The following is a 27,303-nucleotide window of genomic DNA, read 5'->3' as shown; positions in this document are numbered from 1 at the left end:
TAAAAAAAAAAAGAGTTATTGATAAAATTTAAATAAAATTCACTTTTTTAACGAACTCAACATTTGCTGGAATTTTATGCATTCTCAAATTGACGCACTATTTGACTCATATTTTGGAACTATTTTTGAAAGAAATTAATAGTCCTCGCCTCGAGATATTCAGAAACAATTTTATGGACTAAAGATCCAGAACATAAATCTACAATTTAGAATTAATTTGAAACTAATTTAAAATCTGAAATTTATAAGCATCAGTTGCTTCTTTTTTCTTAGTTATTTCAATGAATTGAAATTCATGAGAGCGCTGTTTTATTTCCACCTGTCGCTTAATATGAATGTGCTTCACCTTTCTAAGTTTTAAATTAATTATTTATCAGATTTTAAAAATGCTTTCAGCTTCTTATTTATACATTTATTTCAGAAATCGTATGATGTGGGACCAATTTAATTTATTCTACGACAAAAACTCTAAAATATGCATTGCCTGAGGACTTAACTCTATATATGATTTAATATTGCTTATTTCATTTAACTTTTTTGAAAAGTTAACTTTTTAAAAATCTCTTTGCGTAGTTTTTGCACATAATTGTTATTGAAATTTCTTTTCTGTTAAATGAGCATTTTAGTTCCTTGAAACTTTTTCACCTAATCTAGAATATTTTTGAATAATATGTTTTAAACAGGGTTTTGTTACAAATACTTGGCTATGTACAGCCCGATAAATCCGAATACATCGGAAAAAAAAGGTATACTAATTCAAACAGAGTATGCTTTTGTGTCTGATATTGTAAATTAAAATAACGTCTGCAATAATTAATTTACATACTTGATTTCACCCCTTCGAACCTTTAAGATAGAATCCTCGAACGTGAAAATCCGATCATTAAATCAAAAGTTATTCATGGTAGTACGATTTTTATTTTGCAAGCTGTACTTCAATGTTCGAATTAATTTATCTTCAAAATTAACTCTTTATCTAGTGATCGGATTTTCATATTTATTACGTCAGAATACGGATCCTAAAATAAATTAGTAGAATGAGAAAAAAATTAGTACATTTTTCAAATTGTTATCTTGGGGGTTTAAAAATATTCCGTTCTACCTTTCAGTATTGGACTGACGAAAAGATTAAGATTCGTTTAGACGAAGGACTGTTCCCAGACATGGAAAACGTTGAAAGTTTTGAAGTCCATCCAGTAATAGCGGATATGGTATTAGTTCAAGGAAAAATAATGGATACCACAACAGATGTTATTTACACTGGACCAGTATATATTCCAAGTGACGTCAGATTACTGTCACTGCTAGTGAGTATCATTCATTCTGTTTGATACTTTTTAGTCAAGTATATGTTTGTCAAGATTTCAAATACTTCTAAGCAAAAGATAGTCGTATTTCTCATTTCTCATAGTTATTCGATAGGACTCATTTATTTTCGCCCGACTCTATTTTTGGCAAGCGTGTTTGCTAAGCTTTTTCAAACTTAGGGACGTTAAAGGATTTCGAACTTTTAAGATTTGTGATATACTAAAGAAGATCAAAATACATTTTATTGTAAGAGCAGCACCCTTTCAGTAATATATATATATATATATGCGTTACTAAACTCATTCATCCTTCTCCTTCANAATCAAGAAAAGATCGGATATTGGCCAGCCAATTTACAGCGTTCTTAGCCATTTCGCGATTTGGCCGCCAATTCGCGAAGTGGCCAAATTCGGACTTTGGCCATAACATATATATATATATATGTAACAAAATAGAAGTAGAAATACAATAAAACATTATGATATGAATGTAAAGGTTCTCTTCAGGACGCATTCCTTTACAAGAAATACATTTCAAAATAAAGAATAATTATCCCAAGATAAAAATAATCATTTATAATGCTTCTAAGATTCTAAAAAATTAAAATATTGTAATTGTAAATGAGCTTAACAGGAAAGAAGAAAAGCAGAAAAAAAGCCTACCAATATGAAGTAAAATGGAACAAAAATGTGTTAAAAATTAGATATACTAATCCAACAGTTAACAAATTGCTTAAAAGAAAAAATATAATGAATATACTTCCAGCTTTATCTTCTAAAATAATTGGTAACAAATGTGTAAACAAATTACATTTCAGCGCTGTCATCTATAAAAAAGCTCTTTAATAATAATAATAATTGAAAAATTTAAGCAACAGAACCCATAAAATAAATTAATGAAAATAAAGTATTTAATTTGTAAAACCATTTAAAAAAAAAATTGCGGTTGAAAATTCTTGGAGAGCTTAATATACAAACGTAGGAATAAACCCTTTTATTGGTTTTCTTTCGACCATAAAATGACTGTTTATGAGACAGAGCCTATATATATCTATATATAAGCCAAATCATGAAAATATGTTAATAATTACAATTTTTGGTACAGTCAGACAGAGAGGGTAATGTATGGTAATGTTATTCGAGAAATAACTTATTTGTCTTCCTACTCTGTATTTTTAACAAACGAGTTTGCAAAGCTTCTTCAAGTGAATAGATTTAAACTTATAAGGTTTTAATATTCTAGAAAAGATCTAAACCCATTTCGCTTTAAGGAGAACAGTTATAGAAAATTCTTTTGAAATTACTTAATATTATTAACCGCTTGGTTTACACAGATTGTGAACGACTGAGTTTAATATTTTTCTTATCTTATAGCCTAATATATAGTTGAAATTAATAAGATCTAAAGTAATTGCATGGGAAACGAAACCCCCAAATGAGAAATATCGTTGTCAGACCGTTATCTAAGAGTCAGAGCCTTGGACTTTGACACAAAACAATAAAAAGAGGAGAAGGATGTCATCCGAGAGAGGATTAGAGAAGATTACCACTGAGAGAGATGGTTATTTTTGAACCAGTCAGAGAAAATAATGTTTGGCAGAAGTAATTCAATAATAAAATTTCAAAACTGTGTAAGGAAAAATATATAATAAACTATGTATAACAAAAGATAATCAAACTGACAAAAAAAATGGAGAAAAAGAATAACAACCTATGTGAAAAAAAGATCTTTGATCCTCGTTAGCGAAAACAGACCAGAAAAATGATTGATTGACAAGGTCTTAAAAGTAAGAAATTCGGAAACTAAACCTCGCATCAACTTTTTTGGAGTCGAATAATTCAGGAATCCATGGTCTAATATGAACTGTGCCGGAAAGTAAATAGTTGTGAGAATCTTGTTATCTTAGCAATTTAGAGTTATGAGAATCTTGAAAAGAACTATGAACACACAGGTTTGCCTATTAACAGAATTCTAGAATAAGAAAAACTCTTACAAATTATGATTAATCATTGTTAAGGTAAAGAAAAATAAATCCGATACAACATACAACCCTTTTTCATCATTTGTTTAATTTTCAGATCTGATTTTAATTGGAGGTTTGTTTTTTCCCTCTTTCACTTATTTTGAACAGTTAGTGATTGATCAGAATTTGTAAATTTTTTTTCTCTTTTTAAATAATATATTTAAAAAAGAATTCGGAAAATAAATATTGCGGGAGTTAGTAATGGAACACCCGGTACATTGAAAATAAGCTATTTGAAAGAAATATTTATCTTGGTTTGTGAATAGCTGCTTCAGACATGAATCATAAATATACGCCACTTATGAAATCCTACAATAATCCTACTGTATATAAAATCCTACTGTATATATATAGGATTTGCGACTATATAGATAAGAAACGGGATTTCTAACCGTGACCTCCGAGAAGCTACCACTGTGGTAATTTTGACATTGGTACTGTTGTCGATGCGAGCCGGAAGCGGTAATCCAAAGATCAATATTCCGAGCTTAGTATTCCAAGCAACAAGGAATCTGTAAATAAACTTTATCGGCATATAAATGTCATCATTTATTAAAATAAATAGATAAATAAAAATTCTAGAGTAAATGTCTCTAAAAAGAGCAGTTAATGCCAAAATTAAAGAATTCACTTCTGGGAGAAAGTGGCCTACTATGTAATAACAATGGAGACTTGAAAATTCGTTTAAAAAATATGCAGATTATAAATATTACTTTCAAAAATATTTTATACTCATGTCCAACTTTAAAATTATATATATTTTGCTTCTGAGTTTGAAACTATTTTGTTTGGAGTAAAAAAGGGCCTATATTTAAATGTACGATAATTTTTTTTAATAGATAAATATTTCTTTAAGTTCATTTTTAAGATGTAATCATGAACTATAATGCTTAAGAACAAACCACTCTGACGCCATCACAATTATATTCTAAACGTTTCTCTTAGCCCAGCAGGCCCTTGTGACCTCCATCTTAAAGAACATACATTTGATTTTGCACAGTAAATTTGACACTATTCGATTCATAATTTAATGTATCTACCATTTTTTTTGTACGATTACATTTGTAGTATGAATAAATATCAAATCTTTGTGAGTTACAGCTTTAAAATTATGTTTTTCTACTTCATTTCAATGAAAATTAATGAATTAAGGTTGTATTGCATGAATTTATGATAATGTTTTGAAATATTTTCCCATTCTGTATTTGTAAAGAAACGTGAAATTTTCTAATCAATTACAAATATTATATTTAGTTCTATTAGTCGTAAAAACTGCTTCTGACATATTTTTTTTTACTCCTGTTATTTTATGTCTTATGAAATTTACCGTAAACATAGAAAATAATCTATATAATTACCTTAGCTTACTCGTATTTATTCATTTATTAGTTGAAAAGGATCAATGGTGAATGTCATTTATACAAATATGTATTTAAATCATTATTGTATTTCATTCAGTGTTCAAGGAAAATAGTTAGAAATAAAAAATTTTAAAATAAATCCTAATTTACCTTTTAAAATGTACTAACCGTTTGGGCGAGTGTTGCTATTTAATAGCGCATTGAGAAAAACTACTTGTCTTTTTATGAGATCTAACATTAAGGTGGAAAAATTACTTTTCTCTCAGATTAGGGCCTTGCATTTGTTTTTAATTGTAATTTTTTTCCAAAAATGGAAGTCAATAATAGTATAATTTTACAATGAACACATAAAAAATTTACAAAGAATTTTTATATTGTTAAATTTGCAAGTTGCATATTATTGTTAAGATAGCATCTAAATCAGGGCTCGAAAAACAGCCCGTCCTCGACGGTCAAAAATTCTCCGCGGACAACGAATTTCTCGAATCCGACGTCCGCGCGGACGGCCATTTTCCCGTTAATGTTCGTGATACATCTTACAAGAGTCTTGTAAGTTACAAGGCAGCAAAATGACCCACAATACAGCAACATACTGCGCATATATTGATGTTTTCTCTGTCTGGGAGTACTGCAGCGGTTGAAAGGGGCTTTGCAGCAATAAACTTACAAAAAAAAACACAATACGTACTGGTCTTAAAAAAGAAGCTTTAAAAGCAATTATGAACAACCACCTAAATGGAAAACCCATTTCAGATTTTTGTTCAGAAACCCCTGTAAATCATTGGCTTGATTGTGCAACTGGCAAACGTCATATTTGATTCATTTAAAAAACGCAGTACCCTCGGATAACTTGACCCTTGTCATTTAATTATTTCATAAAAGAAATACTAGGTTACTATTAGTAACCTAGTATTTCCTTTATTACTGTATAGTGTAATCCTAGTAACGACTAATTCATTGTGCAATTTATATAAATGTTTGTAATAAATAGAAGAAAATTACATTTTTATTTATTTAAAAGCGACGGGTTAGTTTCAACGGATGACGGGTGCATTGTTGGACAAGCCGTCCTCGGGGACGGGCAAAATTTCTGAGTTTTTCCGAGCCCTGATCTAAATATATAAGCATTAACTTTGGTGAAAAGTATCCTAATGTGAAACTAAACACTTTAGTTTCAAAATAAAAACTAGCACTACGAATTTTAATTGTGTGGTGGGTTGGAAACTGCCATAGTTATCTAATAAACTGGAATTTGTAATTTCACTCAATTTTAATATAGGGATTTGGCACATATACAAAATAAAATGAATGTTTTAAAATTCTTTTTTAGGATGATCCAGAATCACGACCAAGAGTGGTACTAATTTTGCTAAGACAAGAAAAGTACCAATACCATTCTCGTACCATTGATGGATGGATAGACATAAAAGACATTAGTTACAGGGGCTTGTGTTTGGTGCATGGTATGAGAAAGTCAACAATAACCAGTGTTGAGGTAAGACTATTTGATAATTATTATAAATTGGCAGTTACCTTTTTTAAGATGCAAATTTTAGATAAATTTGCTAATTATCTCTTGATAAATTTAAATTAAATTAATTAATTTCAAATATATATATTAAGCCTTTTTCTAAATTTGTTAACCCGTTTATTTTCACAAGTATATTAAAATAAAATGTATTAAATAGTTATAGATAATTTCACCGAATTTTTTGAGCTGTATTGGGATGATTTTAACGGAACAACGGTCTTATAAATAGAGGAATAGTGAACAAATAGGATAATTGAGATTTTTAATAAGCTTATAGTGAGCAAAAAAATTATGAGAGTAGTGAAATGTCATTCACTTCAGGCTTGTTATTCTCATTTTCACCACTATTCACATTTATTTATTTTTTTTTAACCTTTAATAAAAACTTTTAATCTATCTAAATCTAATCTTCTATAATAATTATCAAAATCTTTTTAAACTAAAATTTTAACTTAGTGCACAGAAATTAAGTAAAATTAAATAAATAGGGGTTTAATTACAAAATATTTTTTTTCTATAATCTTATGAAGATATACATTATTATTCATCTCAGAATCATAGCATGAGCTAAAACACACAAATCACTTAAAGTTCTTTTCAAAATGATTTTTTTTTCAAGTTCTACACATTAAAGATTCTATTAAATACAACTATATCAAAAGAGTTTCTGTACCGTTAACATAGAGTAACTCATATCACTTAAAATGTTCTTCCCAAATATGTAAATTTGCAAAATTATTTATATAGGTTCAACTTGATTTTCTTGGCGACCGCGATAAATTATTAAATAATATTTAAAAAAAATTTTTTTTAAACAGCCAAAAGGGCTATGCATTCAAGATTCTTTTAAGTACTACAACTATATCGAAAGAGTTTGTCCTTTTAACATAGAGTAACTCATATCATTTAAAATGTTCTCAAATACATAAATGAGCAAAATTATTTATATAGGTACTAGAACTCGATTTTCATTGCGACCGCGATTAACTACCAAATAATGTAAAAGAAAAAATAAATTTAAATAAATCCAAAAGGGATACAAATTAGATACGTTTAAATACTATGACTATATCAAACGAGTTTCTGTTCCATTAACATAGAGCTAACTCATATTACTTAAAATGTTCTTCCCTATTATGTAGATATGCAAAATTATTCATATAGATACTACTTGATTTTCATGGTGGCCAAGATAAACTAACAAATCATGTAAAAAAAAAATTTTTTTAAAAGTCAAAAGTAGCCAAATTAACAGTAACCATACACACTTTCACTTCCATTTAGGCTCACAATTCAAACTACGTGATATAATTTATTTTTTGTTCCAATTTAAACATTGGAGAAAAATTTGAACGATTTTTAATTTAGCGAGGACTGAGAAAGATTCCATTTCGTTTTTCCGGGAAAGAGAGGTATGCATAAATGGACACAAAACGAAACTTGAGGAAAGTTTATGGGAGTGCAATGTGAAAAGTTGTCAATAAAAAAAGGGGCCTTTTTTATGTTGGGAACAAACGATAAAGAGTTCATCTCCTAGTCTTATCTTGCGAAATTCATTTAGCGAAAATCCTATGGGAAAGACAAGCCTTTTGATTTAATATTGAAAACAATAGCGGAGATATAGAAGGTGCAAACTAAATGCGAATAATTCTTGGCTTTATTCTTGACGTCGTTTTAACAGTGATCAATGTGGAAATCAAGTAGTACCTTTATATTATTATTAGATCATGCTCAACACAAGATATTTAATCCTTTTACCTCAACTGAATATACCCAAAATCTTTTAAATCAACATTAACCACATATTTTTAGGAACTAGATGAAACTTTAGGATCAAGAGTTCCCCTGAATTTCACACTAACAATGGGGCATCTTTTTCACCCAAAAGATGCACTGATTCCGAAGCCTCCTGACTCATAACATTAGAAAAACATACATCATCTATAAAATATTCTTCTATTTGGAAGAGAAAAAAAGGAGGAAATTCTATTTTATTTTTATACAAAATTGTTTATGAAATAAAGACTAAATAGAAAAAGTTATTTCAGACTTGTTTATTTCAATAAAAACAAAACAAAAAAAATGCTACAAATGGAAATGAATGATGTAAACAGTGACACATACATAATGAATACAGCTGCACTGATTAAATGAATAACATGTGAAAAGAAGAATACTGGTCTTCTAAAATTTTGAAATTATATATTTCAATGACTTAGAATTAGCACTCAAGTGCACACAAAATATTTTATTCATTTTTTAAAAGAATTCAAATTATGCAATAATTTTTAAAAAAATATTTATAGATGAAAATTTCCTCTGCAACAAAATAGAATTCAGCAGTGTGAAGTCTGAGTTACATATTTCAACTACAAATTCCATCAAATTTGTTTTTTTGCACATAAGAAATACAAAACTACTGCTGGCACTCATAAATATGACAGAAAACTTAGATCAAACATCTAGACAAAATTAAATGCTAAATTTTATTCTATTGCAGTAATATTCAATTGATCTTTATTTTAAGATTTAATTTTGGCTATTTTTCACTTGCACCAATAGTATTTACCAGATTTTTTTTTCTTGTTTAATTTTAAACTAAAGCAATTATTTAAAGAAACATATTTAGATATTTAAAAAAATGAGAAATAATAGAACACATTATTAGAAAATTAAACAGATGCGTCAAAATGGACAAAAGACATTAAAAAAAGTTAATTTTTTTTAAACTTTCCCAAAGTTATCTTCTCATATAATTATTTATAACCAACAGTACACAACACAGTGTATCTTTTATTTCAAAAATATACTACGTAACAGACTGAACATTATAATTATTATATACACTTCAATACAGTAATACATTCAAATTAATATCAGATACAATTGGTGGCTAAGACACAATATGTACATATTAGCTAATAAAATTCGAATTTATAGAGAAAAAGCACTAGAAAAAATGAAATACTGAGAGATTTTCAAAGGAATAAAATACATTGCATTAAAAGGTCAAATTAAAATGTAATACAAACTAATACAAAATTTCAAAACTAACTAAATTAAAAACAAGATAGAAAAAAAAAGTTCAAACATTGATTTCAAATATAAATTTAAGATATTTAAGTTAAATTTATAAATGGTAACAGCTTGAGACTTAAATGATGTGGGTTTCGAAAAAAACATTTACATATAGTTATAAACAACTTCAATCATAACAAAATAACTACAGCTATAATAGCACACTTTATTTCTTTAATCTGTGAATAAGACGTGCAAAAATTATCAGTGGAATTATAAGAGAATGGTCACTTTCTATCAAAAATATTTGAAGGAAAGATAATAATAAAAAAAATGCTTAGAAAAATGTGGTGACAGTAGGAAACATAGCAAATTAAAAATATTAGTATAAAAAATGGCCAACAATATGGGTTATTTCATATCACATTGTATAATGTTTATTATTGGTAATTAATAAAACACAAAATAAACTAAATCTTTTTAATATTAACATTCCAAGTTATCTTTCCATAAAATTTCAGCTTCACAGTATAAATTTGATTAATGAAAGTATTAGCAAAATTAAAACCTTGAATTGGCATAATAAAAATTTAGAGATTAAAAATATTTAGGTCATTACCAGAAGTACTGAGTAAATTAATGTAGCCCATATAAAACTTTTATTCATCTAGGCACAATTTGATCATTTAAATTACTATTTAAGCAATTTTAACACCTCCGATTTTTCAGTGATCAGAAACAAAAATTAGAAACATTTCTCTAAAAAACTATCACTCACAAACTAGTGCTCTATTTAAACATACTGCATAACTATGCAGGAATTTAAACAATAAGATGTTTTCAGTTTCTTCATTTAGCACCTATGCATATTTCAAATTATGAAATCCATCATATTTTAACATTATAAAAATACAAGAATGAAAAAGGCAGTGAAAATTTTACTAATTTTTCACAATATTGAAAAAGTGCATTGAGCTTTATTGAGAAAAAAAATCAAATGATATGTCATTATCATAGCCAAGCTCTTTTAATACTCTACACTATATACACACTTAATTCTAAAAACTCGTCAAGCAATATTCCACTGTTGCTAAACAGATTGTCACTTTGAACAAATTTGATTTACAAGTGACTTTTTTTCCCATACTGAACTATAAACATAGAAATTTACTAGTGCTTTAATCCTTTATTGAATTATAAACATCAAAATTTACTAGTGCCTTTATCCCTTATTGAATTATAAACACAGAAATTTACTAGCGACTTTGCATGTTATAATTGATGTCATAGAGATTTACTAGTGGCATTATTTCATAGATAATTACAAACATGAAGATTTACTAGTGATTTCTTCTCATATATTAACATTTTTCAAGTTAGAGTTTCGGTAATATTGTAAAAATTGTAACAACTGTTATGGAATTTTCTTCTTCCTGATGGTGAAAATAACAATAAACAAATTACATACATTTTATAGATTAAATTGTAAGTATTTATGAAATTTTTTTACAATGAGTTCCAATTTACAAACTTGTTACAAAAAATATGAATTTTATAAGATGTTTTATACTTTCCATAATTATATTTTTAGGAGATAAAAAAAATTCACAAAATTTAAATATAAAAAAATTGTTAAAATGTAAAAACTGTTAAAATATCAATCATTATTAGAATGATTTAACGTACTGAAAGCATATACTATTTTTCAAACAGTATTTTGTTATTCAAAATCAAAAATTTTAAAATGACAAGAATTACAGTTTAAAATTAACATGCTTGCGTGTTTATAATTGTAACAAAAAGAAATATACTGAAATATTACACGCAGTTGTCAGAATTTATTTCATAATTTATTCTGCATTTTCAATTATAAATTAGTTTTTATGTTTTTTTATTAATGGTGTATATTATAAATATACAAATAATAATGCCTCAAGAAATAAAAATAAGTGTCCTTCTTCCCCATAAACAAATTTAAAAAAATCAACTTTTACAGAATAGTTTCCTGTAAAAATTAGGAGAAACATACTGGCAAGACATTGAAATAAACGTTAAACTATAACAAGCATACAAAATATATACAATTATTATTTTAGAAAATATTCTTAGATCCTAAAATTATACAGTTAGAAATTTCCTTTTTTTAGTTAAAATTTAAAAGTATTTTTTGATTATTTATCTCTTTACATTGCAATAAGTAGCTTAAAAATTCCGTCATTAAAAACTTGTAGAAGATTTCAATTTACTATAAATTTAGTTACACATTAATTGCTCTTTTTATCGACATTACTAACATAACTGAAATTACATTCCAAATTTAAAAGATTCAGGTATTTTTTTAATAGAAAAAATCTGAATACACATATGTAATGATCTTAACAATCTATAATAATTTAACCTTAACGGAAATGCTTCAATGATTTATATAAAATAAAATAAACAATATTTCGTAGATAATTTTGAAAAATTATATGATAAAAAAAATGTTCAATATTCATAGTAAATATCACTATTTTAAAATATGCACCATAATGCTTTTAACAACTACTTAACTGATACAACACTTAGAGGATAAATATACTATTAAAATTAAGATATATTTAGTTTAAATAAGTAAAAGAATACATATAACTTCATGCAAATGCTTAACTACTGTTTTTTACACAAAAACAATTGTTAAAAACAAACATAGGATTATTAAGGAAGGAAATAAATGAATGTATTTAGAGGAATTATGTATAACTGACATTAATTTTGGAAACAAACTGTACAACATAAACAACACTGATACATCTTTGTTTTTGCAACATCAACAAGAACGAGCACTCAAAGGAACATTTTTCACATCATTTTCAAAACACTTCACCTGAATGACACCGCAAGATTCATTATATCATAGCGTAAGAATCAATTACATCCACTTACTTGAATATAATCAAGCTTAATGTTGCTCCTGTAAAAAAGTAATAAATGAAATTAGCATTAAAAACTGCCTTGCCTAAAAAATTTCATTTCAAGTCAAAAACAAAAATCAAATGTGTAAACTCACATGTGTATTAATAACACATTATAAAATAAAAAAAATTATTACACAATTGTAGACTTCCAAAACCAAATTATTGAGCACTTATAAAATATCAAGCTGAGATGGCTGAGGGGATTGAGCCAGGTTCAAATCCCAGTGGTGACTTGTGGATACAAATTGTGCTCTCATCCAACACTGACCAAATGCTGACTTCAAAATATCCTTAATTGTCCCACAATGAACTGATTGTTAAAACATGGTTCCCCATACATCACAGAAGTCTAGCATCACTGGCAACGGTCAATGTGCAGAGGGACCTAGGGTAAACATTACCCATTCTTGTTAAACTGTTTTACCGTAAAGGGCTCTACTGACTACAGGAGAACCATCCCCTCGCTGTAGAGGATTAAAATTGTGATGGCATTCCTCAGATCAAATTTAGGGATGTTTCCCAGACTGTCCACAATAGCCCATCATGCAGCTCTAGTGCGACATAAATAATGTACTACTTACTAATGTACGTAGGAATTAGCTATCCTTGCTTATTTATGAGTTAGCAAAAACTTTTTATTGAAAAAAATATAGTCTAATAACATTACACAGATTTATAAATTGGGCTTATAAATTGACCAATCCTAAATCCTCAAAGAAATTTACCATTAAGTGCTTACCCCATTAATGATGTAAACACAAATCTAAAGACAAGGAAAATCCTTTTCATGATTTCACACTATGAAAAAATTTATCTAAAAATGCTCATGTATAATATTTTCAAAGTATTCATATGAATATATTATTTCCTTTCCTGGGCCATTTATATCACACTAACAAGGCACTCCTAACAATTTAAATGTTTTGGCATCCTCAATTCAGATCTAATTCTTAAAATTTTATCCGTTATTGTTCAGAAATTACAAACTTTTATATTTAAAAGAAATCACTTTCAAGCAAGAGAAATGTTCATGTTCTCATTCTTTCAAAAGGCTTGTTGTAAGCACATTTTTGAAGGGAATTACATAAGCTTTCATATACAATAACATTATTTCAAATTAAATTAGGCAGGCTCAGTTTTGTTGGCTCAAGACAGCTAAAATTTGACTCAGAGCATCATAAAAAACATATATATAAAGCTTATGTAAAGTGGTAAAATTTCATTCTATCTAATCCAGTAAAGTGGTGTTTTAATAACCATTATTGATTTAATGACTCAAAATACACTTTTTTGAAGAAATAGTGAAATGCCACTCAAATGGAAAATTTGAGAAGCCAAACTTTTGTCAGTTTAATATGCTCACTTGCTACTCCAGTTTTTTGTGTCTTAGATTAAACCTTGGAAATAAACAGATATGCCGAACAGCTGCGCTGTTTCTAATACCATTTGCCAATACTAGCAAGACTGCTTGATGAAATCAGGCAAATTTAGCGCAGAGGGAGTGTTTCTTGTTTTTTTGTGGAGCCATCTATGGCCAAAAATAAGACTTCAGCCACACATCACAGCCCATTTATAGGGCAGACGCATTCATTCATCCACAGATCATAATTTTGACCTGAACTAGAGAACGATCAATCTCCAATTCAGTATCCCCGGAGGTATAATTTGTTATGGGAGCATGGAGGACTTAGCAACCCCACAGATTTAACATACACCATTTACAACACAGGGAGTCTCAAATTTCCGCATTCTGGGACTCAATCCTAATGGGTCGAAGGGATAATCTCATATATATTAATTTAGTGCAGATGAATAAACATGGCTTTTTCTTGTGATAGATTTCGATCTCAAAGTATAACTCTTAATATATATTTATTATTTTTAATTTGATTTAATAATAGTGAAAAAAAATTAAATTTTATTGTATTCTATATTTTTACCTCATTTTAAAAAATGCAGTTTTAAATGCAAAATACAAAATTGGTCAAATAGTTTGGTTGAAGAAAATTGGTCGAAAAAATATATTGTCATATGTCGCTGGAGGCGCTTTCTATTATAAACACTTTCTTTGAGTGCTTCCGATCATGTCATAATAGAGAAGCATCCCTACCCGCATGTGACTACATATTTAGACATGGGGTTCTTCCCTGCAATTTTAATTCTGATGATATTCTGTAATTCACTTAGATATGTGTTGCAACATTTACGTTACTCCTGTTACATATAACATTTTTATACTTGTACATTTAGACAAAAATTAAGACTAGAAATTTCATTTTAAAAAAAGAATCTGTAGGTTCAGGAGCAAAACTAACTTCAGATTTGAAATCACGACACTTGAATCAGGCAAGATCAAGCATTTGTATAATTATAACAAAAACTTTGTTCCTCGGAGCAATTTATGTAATATGGGTCTCGCAAATCACAAAGATTGCTACTTAGTTTTTTACAAATACAATCATTAAGTCACATTTTATGCTAGGTCTAACTTATGTAAAGTAAATCTAGAGTGATTGAACATTCAGAGCAATATCATTTTATAGACTTATTAAAAGATTCTGAAGCTCAACATTAGTATAATATGTTGAATGTATTATATATATATATATATATCTTTCGTTATTTAGTGATTGGTTGGGCCATACCAAGTGTATCATTTCACATTTCTAAAGAGAACAAAATATTTTTTTAAAAAATAACTCTCTTACCTTTTATTTAAAAAAAATCTTGGTACTTTTTCATGTTCATTCAATTTCTCCAAGAAAATCATGATAACCTTCAGCTCCAGTAAAAATAACATCGACCCAGATTCTCATTGCTTCAGGAGTTGGAGCCATCAAATAATAAACTCTATCGTAAGTTTTAACACAAAATGTAGATTGAGGATTTGGACTTTTTACCGAATGTAAATGATCCACATATACTTCCTCAATAGCCTAAAAATTCAATAATTTAGAGTTAACATAACAATAACAGTATTAATTCTATCATTATAAACTCGTTAGCTTTTAGGCAGATTTTTAAACTTGATAAACTGATTTTTAAACTGAAAAGGTATCCAATGTTAAGTTTACAAACAAAATGTAAAGAAATTGAGAAGTTTGCCTAAATTCACATTGCATGCGTATATTTTTAAATAACCTGGAATCAAATAATTTAGTTCAAATTAGATAACTGGGCAATAAAACATAATATGACTAACAATGCGCAGCTTTTAAATCACAGATGAAAATAGATGTTTGATATTACAAATGTGTGAATACGAAACGCGATATTGAGTTTTAAAAAAAAGTGTGAATATGAAACGTAAATACTAAAATAGATTTTTGAAATTAAAATCGTGTGAATAAGAATCGCAATGTTAGCGGATACCAGCAATAATCTACCAACACAAAAAAAAAGTTTAGAAATATACATTTTAGATTTCAGAACTCAATGAAAATTTCGGCGGTTTATACATTTTTGATTCCTGGTATTCCGCAATATTTGCGAAAAAAATCATCCTAGATTTTTAACACAGAAAGATTATATGAAAAATCCAAAAACAGGTACACCTGTTAATAAGTTATAACAATCTTGCAATATTTTAAGAAACAAAAATAGATTGAATTTTTAAAAAGAATCATTAAGACAACAAACTTCTTTGCCAAATATTTTAGCAAAAATATTTAAACTAACAAAAAAAATTATATTTTGCACTTACTTGAAAATTAACACCTCCTTTAAGTTTAGTCTCGCCCTTGTCACTATAATATAACAACGCCTTTTGAATGCGGTCAAAGACAAACCATCGCTTTCGCCAGGTTTTCCAGGTTCCACCTAACTTATGAAGATAACCATGACAAGAAGTGGATGTTAAGTGAATATGGATACAAAGTTCAATTTGATGTCCAGCTGTTTCTATATGCTGGCGCAAATCAAATTCAGAATTTCTTATAGGAAGATAACGAGTAAGTGGACGCTAAGAAAAAGAAACAAATATTCCCAGATTAAAATAGGATAAAAACATAAGCAATAAAAATTACAGTTTAAGTAATGATTAATTAAAAATGATTTTCTACATATATAATTACAACATTAATTGGTAAGGTACTAACATAATCTTATTTATTTCAAAACCACATTACAATCAGTTTACTGAACACTCATATCTGCCAGCCCCATTTTTTAAAATACAGGAAATTGGTGGTTAATCTGTGTTTGGTTTTGCTACAAAATTGCATAAGGTTTCATGTGTTTACAATTTTTATTCAAAGAATCAACAATATAGTTATTGGAATATTGTATTTTACAAGTGAAACATAAAGGTTTTAACACAAACGTTTCAAATAAATCCAAAATAGAAAGAAATGTGACTGAGATCCCTTGTGCATACAGTTGCTTAATGTCTTATATTTTGCATTAATTTGTGACTCATAACATAAATTAGGCTGAAGCACAACGAAAATTCAAGGTCATTATCTGAGTGAGGTAGAGAAGAGCACATCATAACACATATATATAAGTAGTTCCTAGAAGTTACAAAATTTTTTTGTAAATTTTCAAAAAACAGAAGATTTGAATCATAGTGCAGAAATGCAGTAAATGGTACATTACAAGAGCAGAGTTGGGAGCTTATGACTCATGAACTGAACAAAGAGTCAGTGTGAGTAGGAACTTATCATCATTTAACCTCATTGCTTACTTAACTAAAAGCAGTTTTCCCAATTCGAATCAAAATGAACATTTAAGCATATCCTTGCAATTCTTCAGATCAGGGGTAGTTTACATGATTTTCTTCTCCTTGAGATGAAAATGTAGGTTAGTTTAACTAAGTCCTCCATTCAGACGAGTTTGTACCAAAGGTGAATCAAAGAGTACCCATGCCCTAGGTGTTGGGTTAATTAAAAGTAGAATTGAATGTAGGGTTTATGAGCACAAAGAAGTTGCATCAAACAGTTTTAGCTCAAAATTATAACACCACATAGCTACTATGGATTGGCTGTTCCACATTAAGTAGAATTTAAGATAATGCAACAAACAGGGTAAACTCATAAAAGGAATTTTAAAACATGTATATTTAGGTTAACTATTTAAATGGAAATTTGTGTCATGTAAAACATAAGGGACAAGAGAGGCATAGTTTGTTATGTATTTTTGATTATGTTAAATCAAATGCATAGAACTAATAGCACTGAAGCTATAAAGATTGTATATGCAGATTAGTATATATCAAAAATTATAATTTCATTTATCGAACAACTTTTATTTCATCTAAACTATCAGGGGTCTGTCTAGGTTTTTATGAGAGGTACCTATTTATTGAAATTTTAGACATAATTTATGAAAATTAAAAATTATATTAAAAAATCAACACAAAAATATGGTTAAATAAGAAGATATTTTCAAAAATACTAAAAATAAAAATTATTTATGACTGGTAAATGTTTATAATTTTTTTTTACCCATATATTCAAAAATAATTTTGCTATTGTAAAATTTTGAGCTTAAAAGTGTAAACAAATTTAAAAATCCATAAGTCATTGTCCATTGTTAAATTTCAACTTGAATTTTTTTTTTTTTTAACATGCATTTAAAGTTATTTTCATTATGAGAACATTTCTCACGGGGCCATATAGAAAAGTTTCACTGAGAAATAAATCTTTCATAAAAAAATAAAGGTCTGTTAGAATAAATTTAGAACAATGTTCGAATTTCAACTTCCTGCAAAATTGACAGAGTCCTTTGATTTTTAAAAAAAAAAAAATGCGAAAAATTCTCGCCATAATACAGCGTAAGCGACCGATTAAGCTTACTATACTGCACTACCCGACCAAGTACGTGCTACCTATTTGTATATGCGGAATAAATCCGGGATTTATCATTTCTTACGGGGATACAAAAATAAAATTTTAAGAGGCGGGAAGGAAAATCTTAGAACTTGAAAAAAATCCTTATAAAAAATGTCATTTCCCCTAACGTTTAAAAAAACTTGCTCTTAATTATGATTTTATTTGACTTAACATAGAAAAGTACATAAGAAACAATTCCCCATTTGTTTAGGTCGCAATGTCATATGAGTACAACTCTGTTTTCTAGCACATAAAACATTAATAACTTCAAAACATTTAGATAGTCCTCTGGGCTTGGAATATATTTCATTGATTTCAACGCAATAAAACACGTTAGAAACAATACCTCATAGTCAAGATAAAAACAAAGTTTTCCCCTTGAGTTTACACCAAAAAGTCATACCTTTCTAAACACATTTTTGGTTACAGGATTGCATAACTAGGCACATATTGCCAGAATTAAGAATAAAAAGTTGTTTACTATCGTACCCTGAAAAAAAACCTTTTTTTTTTAATTATCAGCATTAGCAAGCATACCAAGTTTTCTTTTTTTTTTATTGGTAGTAGCATACAAAAATAAACGACATATTAGAATATAGAACCTGACTATATTTTATACAACATATTAGAATATAGAACTTGACATCTTGAAAGCAGACCTATATTATACATATTTTTGTGTGCATATAAATGTGATGTATCCAAAAAGATGAATATAAGTAGTACGTAGTAATATTTCTTAACCTATACAGTATGAAGTAAAATAAAGATATAACTTCATATTAAAAAGATCATGTAAATTAACATAATTATTCTTTGTTGAGGGCTAAAAAAATCAATAGAATAAAAAGAAATATTGTATTAATTTTATAATAGAGTCTGTGTAAACATAACTAAATTCTCAGGTAATAAAAATTTTACATCTATATTCAATTTTATTTCAAAAAGAGAAATACAAAATGAGTAAAAGTAACTGTATAATAAGAGGTAAACATGTGACTCAATCAGAATGAAAAATACTCAAATGGCATAGAGATGTTAATTTTATAGCATATTTTGAGATATTAATGCACAATTATACAGAAAGCACTACTCAAAAAGTACTGGAAAATCACATTTTCAAGAGGCTAAGTAATTGCTTTCAAGATTTACCAGTACTTAGGAATTTAATTAATTCTTCAAGCAAAAAAACAAGGAAAAGATTTTTTTTTTCTTAAAATCTTACCTGGGACCTAGGTTTATCTCTTAACTTGACTTCAAAGTTTCCATTTTGATGGTGATGATTAACTAAAGGTGTTTGTTCTTGAAATGTTGCTTGTATGGCACGTTCTCTCTGAAGGACCTATAAAATATAGTTATAAACTTATTCAATTCTATATAATCAATAATTGCAAATGCACATGGAAAGACAAATTCTGTTAGAACATAATTAAACATATCATAGCATATATACCATAAATTTAAAAAGCAAAACAGTTTAAATAGATTCTGTCATAAAAACAACAATCACTTTAAAATGTATAAGGAAATAAGATTTTAACTGCCTGGATTTTTAATTGTTTAGATAGGAAACTAGATTTTATCGAAATTCTGGATAGGACCTTAGTTTAGGATAGTTCAGGGATTGGGGTGTACAACCATAGCTAGGAGCTGAATACTGTGCTTGATTGTAAAATAGCATCAGAAATTTAATTTCTGTGCTATATATGTAGTGTTTTACAATCATCAGTAACTTTAAAGCTGGGATCCCCTGCTTAGTAGGAGGCTTGGCGTATGTTTCTGATACTGAAAGTTTGAATCCCGCTGGTAGTGTATTAAATGGTAACTGGGGCATGTTGAATCTGTAAGGGTCCCAAAATTTTTCCAGTTCCCATAACAAATCAAAACCTCTGGGGGGTACTAAATTGGAGATTGATCTTTCTCTGGTTCAGGTCAAAATTACAATTTATGGATGAATGAATGGGTAATCCCTATAAAACGGGCTGTGATGTGTGTGGCTGAAGTTGTATTCTTGTCCATATATTATGCCACTGAAAAACAAAAAAACTTATCCCCTGTCTTAAAATCGCTTGGAATCTCCATAACAGGCTAGCTAGTATTGGCAACTGGCATTAGTAACAAAAGAAATTTTATAAAAGCTTTTTAAACTAATATCAAAAAACTTAGGAGGAAAAACTAAATTGTAAAAAAAAAAAAAAAAAACTTAAGAGGCGACTGTTTATCAAAAGCAGCAGTATTTGATTGGTATGAAAGTTTTGAAATTTAGAAATTCCGTCAAAGATGACCACCCGTTCTGGTAAACCCTTCACTTTGATTAATGATCAACAAATAGATCAAGTCAAGGAATTGATACTTGGTGATTTTTTGACAGTATTTAGACAATACTCTGTTTTGAGTTAAGAAAAAACCAATATCCCTATGGAGGGAACCTGTTTGCCTCTAAGTGTATCAACAACGCTACTGTTGCACGATCTTCTTATTGCTTGCTTTCCTAAATTATGTGAAATGAGGAAAACAAAGCTTATTGAATAAAAGCTATTGTTTTGTTTCCCATAAAAATAGAAAGTTGTATCATATTTAAATACTATTTTCTGTTCAAGTTTTAAGGAACGGATGAATTATAATAAATTTTCTTTCTTATAAACAATTTTCTTCTACAGCGAAATAAAAGTAAAAACACTTTAAATTAATTTTCTGTCTAATGTGCTTAACTTTTGAAATCGAAATAAAAGGGCACTTTATGCAGTCACGGATGATTACCTAAATCCTATACTGCAATAGTCTTTTTTGTAATTTGCAACAGAGTATAAATTAAACAACTCCTTGTGTCATTTATTTCCTTTCAAGCAATTTTAAAGAAAGCATAAGCAAAATTTTCTAAGGCTATTTTGTTAATTGTAAAGAACATGAATTTACGTATTACAAATACAGTGACAAAAGTAAATTGAAATCGGAGAGAGAAAATAAATTCTTGATTGTAAATTGGTACTTTTTGTTTTTAGCCACAANATATATATATACATACATATATATATACATACATATATATATACATACATATATATATACATACATATATATATACATAAGTTTCAAAATACAGAAGATTTGAATCATAATGCAGTAAATGATACATTACAAGAGCAGAGTTGGGAGCTATGACCCATGAACTGAACAAACACTCAGTGCGAGTAGGAACTTGTCATCATTTAATAAATAAAATTTTAAGAGGGATCCAAAAATAAAATTTTAAGAGGTGGGGAAGAGAATCATAGAACTTGCTTTTTTAAAAGCATTTTATGAAACTACCATTTTTCCCAAAGTTGAATTTGTGAAAGTAGTGCTAAACGGTAGTAAATTTGCCCAGGACAGACCCCTGACTATGGTTTCTTAAACTTTTTGTTGTGAGGAATCCATAATATTTATGAAAATTTTGTGAAACTCCATAAGCATTGCACAAATCCGATATTCGCAGAAGGGAAACTGTTTGCACCGTAGTATAATAATGCAATTTTATGACATTAACTTTAATTTCAAGACATGGATCAGTGTAAAAATTAAAAATAAGTTATGGACTTTTAAAAATAATACAATTATAAAAATAAATTCTAACATTAACTATAGTCTGTCCATAAAGTGTAGCCACTTAAAAGGTCACTAGTTGAGTTAAAAAAAATATCAGAATCTCTGTAATTTTTTGGTGACCTCATTTGGGATCATGACCCACAATTTAAGAATCTCTGCTTTAAACTATTACTCGATCAACACAATAACCAGAAATTGAAAGAAAAAAAATAGTCTTATTTCGAATATTTTTGAATGGCTTTTAATCTCTTCCATGCTAAGTCAACTGAAAGTTCTAATAATAAAGTCCTAATAATTAGAGTGGAAGTAGTGGAACACAAAATGGTTAGTGTACTCAAAAAAATAAAAAAATGTCAAGTTTCCCCTTACGTTTAAAAAAACTTGCTCTTAATTTTGATTTTATTTGACTTAACATAAAAAAGTACATAAGAAACAATTCCTCATTTGTTTAGGTGGCAATGTCAGATGAGTACAACTCTGTTTTCTAGTACATAAAACATTAATAACTTCAAAACATTTAGATAGTCTCCTTTGGACTTCGATCATTTCAACGCAATAAAACACATTAGAAACGATACTTCATAGTCAAGATAAAAACATTAAGTTTTTCCCTTAAATAATATCCACCAAAAAGTTATACCTTTCTGAACACTTTTTTGGTTACAGGTTTGCGTAACTAGGCACAAATTGCCAAAATTAAGGATAAAAACAATTTTACTATTGTACCTTAAAAAAAAAAACTTTTTTTTAAATTATCAGCATTAGCAAGCATACAAAGTTTTCTTTTTTTTCCTCTTATTGGTAGTAGGGTACAAATAAAAACTTAAAAAATTATTTAGAAGTTGTATAAGACATATCAGAATATAGAACTTGACATCTTGAAAGTAGACCTATATTATACATATTTTTGTGTGCATATAAATGTGATGCATCTAAAAAGATGAATATAAATAGTATTAGTAATATTTCTTAACTTATACAGTATGAAGTAAAATAAAGATATAACTTCATATTAAAAAGATCATGTAAATTAACATAATTATTCTTTGTTGAGGGCTAAAAAAATCAATAAAATAAAAAGAAATATTGTATTAATTTTATAGAGTCTGTGTAAACATAGGTAATAAATTTTTAGGTAATAAAAAAGTTACAATTTTATGAAACAATACTTCATTTTTACATCAATATTCAATTTTATTTCGAAAACAGAAATATAAAATGAGTATAAGTTATTGTATATAAGAGGCAAACATGTGACTCAATCAGAAAGAAAAATACTCAAATGGAAATAGAGATGCCAATTTTATAGCATATTTTGAGATATTAATGCACAATTATACATAAAGATACTGGCAGCATTACTCAAAAATTAATGGAAAATTACATTTTCAAAAGGCTAAGTAATTGCTTCCAAGATTTGCCAGTGCTTAAAGGAATTTGATTGATTCTTCAAGCAAGAAAACGAGGAAAATATACATATATATTTTTTAAACCTACCTGGGACCTAGGTTTATCTCTTAACTTGACTTCAAAGTTTCCATTTTGATGGTGATGATTAACTAAAAGTGTTTGTTCTTGAAATGTTGCTTGTATGGCACGTTCTCTCTGAAGGACCTTTAAAATATAGTTATAAACTTATTCAATATTATATAATTCGATATAATCAATAATTGCAAATGTACATTAAAAGATAAATTCTGTTAGAACATAATTAAACATATCATAGCATATTATAAATTTAAAAAGCAAAACAGTTTAAATAGATTCTGCCATAGAAACAACAATCATTTTAAAATGTATAAGCAAATAAAGTTTTAACTGCCTGGATTTTTAATTGTTTAGATAGGAAACTAGATTTTAGCCGAATCAGAATTCTGGATAGGACCTTAGTTTAGGATAGTTTAGGGATTGGGGTGTACAACCATAGCTAGCAGCTGAATACTGTGCTTGATTGTAAAATAGCATCAGAAATTTAGGTTAGTAGGAGGCTTGGCTTATGTTCGTGATACTATGAGTTCAAATCCCGCTGGTCGTGTTTTAAATGGTGACTGGGGCACGTTAAATCCGGCGGGGTCACAGAATTTTCCCAGTTCCCACAACAAATCAATACCTCAGGGGGTACTAAATTGGAGATTGATCGTTCTCTGGTTCAGGACAAAATTACAATCTGTGTATGAATGAATGGGTAATCCCTATAAAACGGGCTGTGATGTGTGTGTGGCTGAAGTTGTATTCCTGTCCATATATTATGCCACTGAAAAACAAAAAAACGTATCCTCTGCCTTAAAATCGCTTGAATCGTCCGTAACAGGCTTGCTGGTACTGGCAACTGGCATTAGTAACAAAAGAAATTTTATAAAAGCTTTTCAAACAAATATCAAAAAACTTTGGGGGGAAAACTAAATTGTAAAAAGAAAGGGTTAAAAATACTAAATTAAGGTGTCAAAAGATTTACACCATTTCAATAATATTTACTTTCTTAATGAAAATTTTCTCTAAAACATGCAGAAAACGAATGTTTATGAATTATAAAAAAATTATATAAAAAAATTAAGAGATGTACGAATAATTTAAGTACAATTACAATAAAAACAGTAAAATTATCCTAGAGGATGTTGAAAACCTAGTATAGTATAATTTTATTAAAAGAAACAATGTGCAAAACTTTAGAATTTCTTTTTCTTCAAAAAACATTAATAAGGGGATGTAACTGCAGAAAGCTTCAGCAAAATAAAGAAGAGCAGCTATGACTCATAAACCGAACGCTCAGTGTGAACAGCGCTTGTCATCATTTAACATGCTTAGGTTTTAAAATTTTTGAATCTCTTTTAATATTGTTCTAATTACAACAAAAATAATTATTATCAATCCTTATAAAAACTTAATTCTCCGCAGCCTCTGAAAGCCAAATTCCCTTCTTTGCAACTACCTTCTGTGAAAAGTTTTGAAAGTTGGATATAGTTTGCTTTTCAGCCAAATAAACTGGTTTACTTAGAAATCAATCTGCGGTAAAGGAGGGAAATCTCAGACAGGAAAGTTCTATAAACATTTAGGGATGTAACTTAACAGTTAAAGGAAAGGAAATTATTAAAAATATTGTAAATAATTACTAACTAATTGGTAGTTTATTGTAAAGGCGTTGCTAAACACTTATATCCTTCATTTAAAAGACAAAACAGTCTAAACTGATTTATTCATTCATGAAACAACCTATTTTAAACAATTTAAATTTTTAAAAAATAATACGATGAAACTTTTGAAGTATCCAAATTTTCAAATTCTAACACAACAGTAAAAAATGAAAAAATTATTAAAATCTAAATTCTGTCAACAGTGAAACAATAAATTTTTAAATATTTTAATCATTATAGAAACATACAATTTATTAATTAGGTGAAGCTTTAAAAAAAATATACCAAATTATTAAACAGTATAACAAGACTGTAAAACGCTATAAAAATAAATATCTATAGATTACTTTTATGTAAAACTTTGTTACAAAAATATATATAAAGCAGAAAATAAAATTGTTACAAAAGAAACTGATTTCAAAGTGAAGTGGAAAAAATTACTAATCGATTTCATAATTCAAGTAAATACTGACATAAATAAGAGTGCATGAGACGATGTTTCTTTAGAATAAAATGAATAATATTGTTATCGGATAAAAAAAACTAACGAAATGATAATCTAGACCTGCAGATCTAAAATAAAATCTCCAATAAAAAAAATTAGCCAGTAAATAAAAAAGTATAGCAATATGACACACACTATTCAACAATTTAACTATAAAATTATAAAACACTGATCTTGACTCAATAATAAAGCACTTAATTTCACAATTTAAGCAGAATTGATAAAATCCAAGAATACTACAAAAAATATTTTTTTAAAAAATAATAAACAACTTTTGACAATAACCTAAAAACAAAATAAGCACTGTGAAGGAACGTTTAAGCGTTGATACCGCCTATACCCGTTTTCAAATATGAAGAAAAAATTTTAGAAAAAAGAAAAAAAAATGCAAATTAACATAAATTTAATTTCCAAATATGATAAAATGGAATTTAATTCTACAAAATAATTTTTTATAAATAACATCACTCAGAAATAGTGATGATATACATTAAAAGAATGCCGGTGGAACAAATTATGATAATTAAAATAAAATGCGAAACAAACAAGAAATGGAAGATAATATATATTTATAGGGATAAACTTATTAAAAAAAATTTAACAATTCTACAAAAGAAAATCTACATCTACAAACAATATTTTTATAAAATGTTCCAACACACCTGCTGCTTCAAAAATAAACACATATGATCACAATACATTATTCATCCTAACTCTTCAAAGGACTTTTCTTTCAATCAAAAAAGGCTAACACACATCCCACACTAAGTACGAAGTCCAAATAATTGAGTCTTGATTTACGTAACAGACTGAAACATCCATACGTTCACTTGGCGTATTTCCTACTCTAAATCAGCCAACGTTTGAACAAAAAGTATGTTACTGTTTCATTCAATCAATAAGAGAGTTAATAGACATAAATTTTTATCGATTTTATTACGAGAAAGTTTAGTGAAGTTCGAGTAACTACACCTGCAACGATCACTAAATGCGTGATTCTGGCGAGTTGAAATCTATGAAGGTTAAAAATAAATTCTCTGGAAGAAAGAGTGAGTAGAAAATAAAAAGTGATAAGGACATAGGCGAGAAGTTGAAACGATTTTAAAGTTGTTGTTTTTTTATATTTCATTTTCCTCTTTCAGGATTTCATAAAGCTATTATTTAATCTTTAAAACCTTCAAGGCTGTACGGATGTGACGTATGTAAACAACTGAGGTAATTTTAACAACAAGGAAAAGCGACCTACAATTTTGCGAAATAAAAACGAATGAAGTATAACGCGTTTTCTCGCTTTATTGAATGAAGTATAACGAGTTTTCTCACTCAAAAACAATTTTTAACCTAACCACAATAAAATTCAATTATTTATTTATTAAAATCTTTATTTTATTTTTAAAGAGTTAATGTAATTAAAATTCATACTATTTCCCCTAGAATGGTTAAGAAATATCTACAACAGGCGAAATTTATAATAAACGATTTTGCAAATCTGAATTATGAAGACTATGACACCATAAAACGTATACTATTCTCAAGAGCGGATACAGAAATCTTTCCTCGGGGGGGAGGGGGGTCAAAGACTCAGATTCCCCCTTATACCCCCTTAAATAATTTTTTTAAATATTTTATTTCTTTCGTAAACTATTAAAAAAAAATTCAATTTTTTTTTTTTAAAAAAAATCAATTTTTTTGGGGGGGGGGTCGTGACCCNTTTCCCCCCCCCCCGATGGATCCGACACTGACTATTCTAAATTTGGTATTTGCAAGAAACGGCAATTATAAATAATAAAAATTAAATGAAAATGCATTTTTTACGATACAGCAATATTATATTTTAATCAATAGTACAGTGACGGTAAAAAGTTAAGTTTAGGACCTCTTTAAATAATTTTTAAATAATTTTTGTTTTTTGAAATGCATTTTATTAAAACAACGCAGTCAGATTTTACTTTAAAATGCTTCAAACATTTTTATGTATATATATTCTTGTTTTTAATTAACACTTTCTGAAAATCGCATTAATTTCACTTTATCACTAACACAAAACGAATTA

General features: G+C 28.1%; 2 protein-coding genes across 5 annotated transcripts in view; one reads left to right on the top strand and one right to left on the bottom strand.

Moving 5' to 3' along the window:
* Window positions 1-8,265, top strand: part of LOC107438514 (sperm-specific sodium:proton exchanger) — an 86,619-nt gene extending 78,354 nt beyond the window's left edge. Inside the window, exons 20-22 of the mRNA XM_071181066.1 lie at window positions 1,110-1,307; window positions 6,023-6,187; window positions 8,036-8,265. Of these exons, the coding sequence (XP_071037167.1) occupies window positions 1,110-1,307; window positions 6,023-6,187; window positions 8,036-8,143 (471 nt within the window). The 3' untranslated portion in view covers window positions 8,144-8,265. The remainder of the gene's footprint in view (window positions 1-1,109; window positions 1,308-6,022; window positions 6,188-8,035) is intronic.
* Window positions 8,263-27,303, bottom strand: part of LOC107438520 (pleckstrin homology-like domain family B member 1) — a 102,928-nt gene continuing 83,887 nt past the window's right edge. For 3 of the 4 annotated variants that reach the window (XM_016050826.4, XM_071181547.1, XM_071181546.1), the window contains exons 16-19: window positions 19,255-19,371; window positions 15,902-16,159; window positions 14,907-15,134; window positions 8,263-12,194 (exon numbers count right to left, since the gene is read on the bottom strand). In XM_016050826.4, the coding sequence (XP_015906312.1) occupies window positions 14,943-15,134; window positions 15,902-16,159; window positions 19,255-19,371 (567 nt within the window). In that variant the 3' untranslated portion in view covers window positions 8,263-12,194; window positions 14,907-14,942. Of the gene's footprint in view, window positions 12,195-14,906; window positions 15,135-15,901; window positions 16,160-19,254; window positions 19,372-23,048; window positions 23,229-27,303 lie in introns of those variants that run through there. The other variant, XM_043046479.2, reaches the window with a different exon arrangement.

This window comes from Parasteatoda tepidariorum, chromosome 5, assembly GCF_043381705.1.
Source record: "Parasteatoda tepidariorum isolate YZ-2023 chromosome 5, CAS_Ptep_4.0, whole genome shotgun sequence".
In the NCBI taxonomy this organism is placed as follows: Eukaryota; Metazoa; Arthropoda; class Arachnida; order Araneae; family Theridiidae; genus Parasteatoda; species Parasteatoda tepidariorum.
This window is presented reverse-complemented; position numbering and strand designations above follow the sequence as displayed.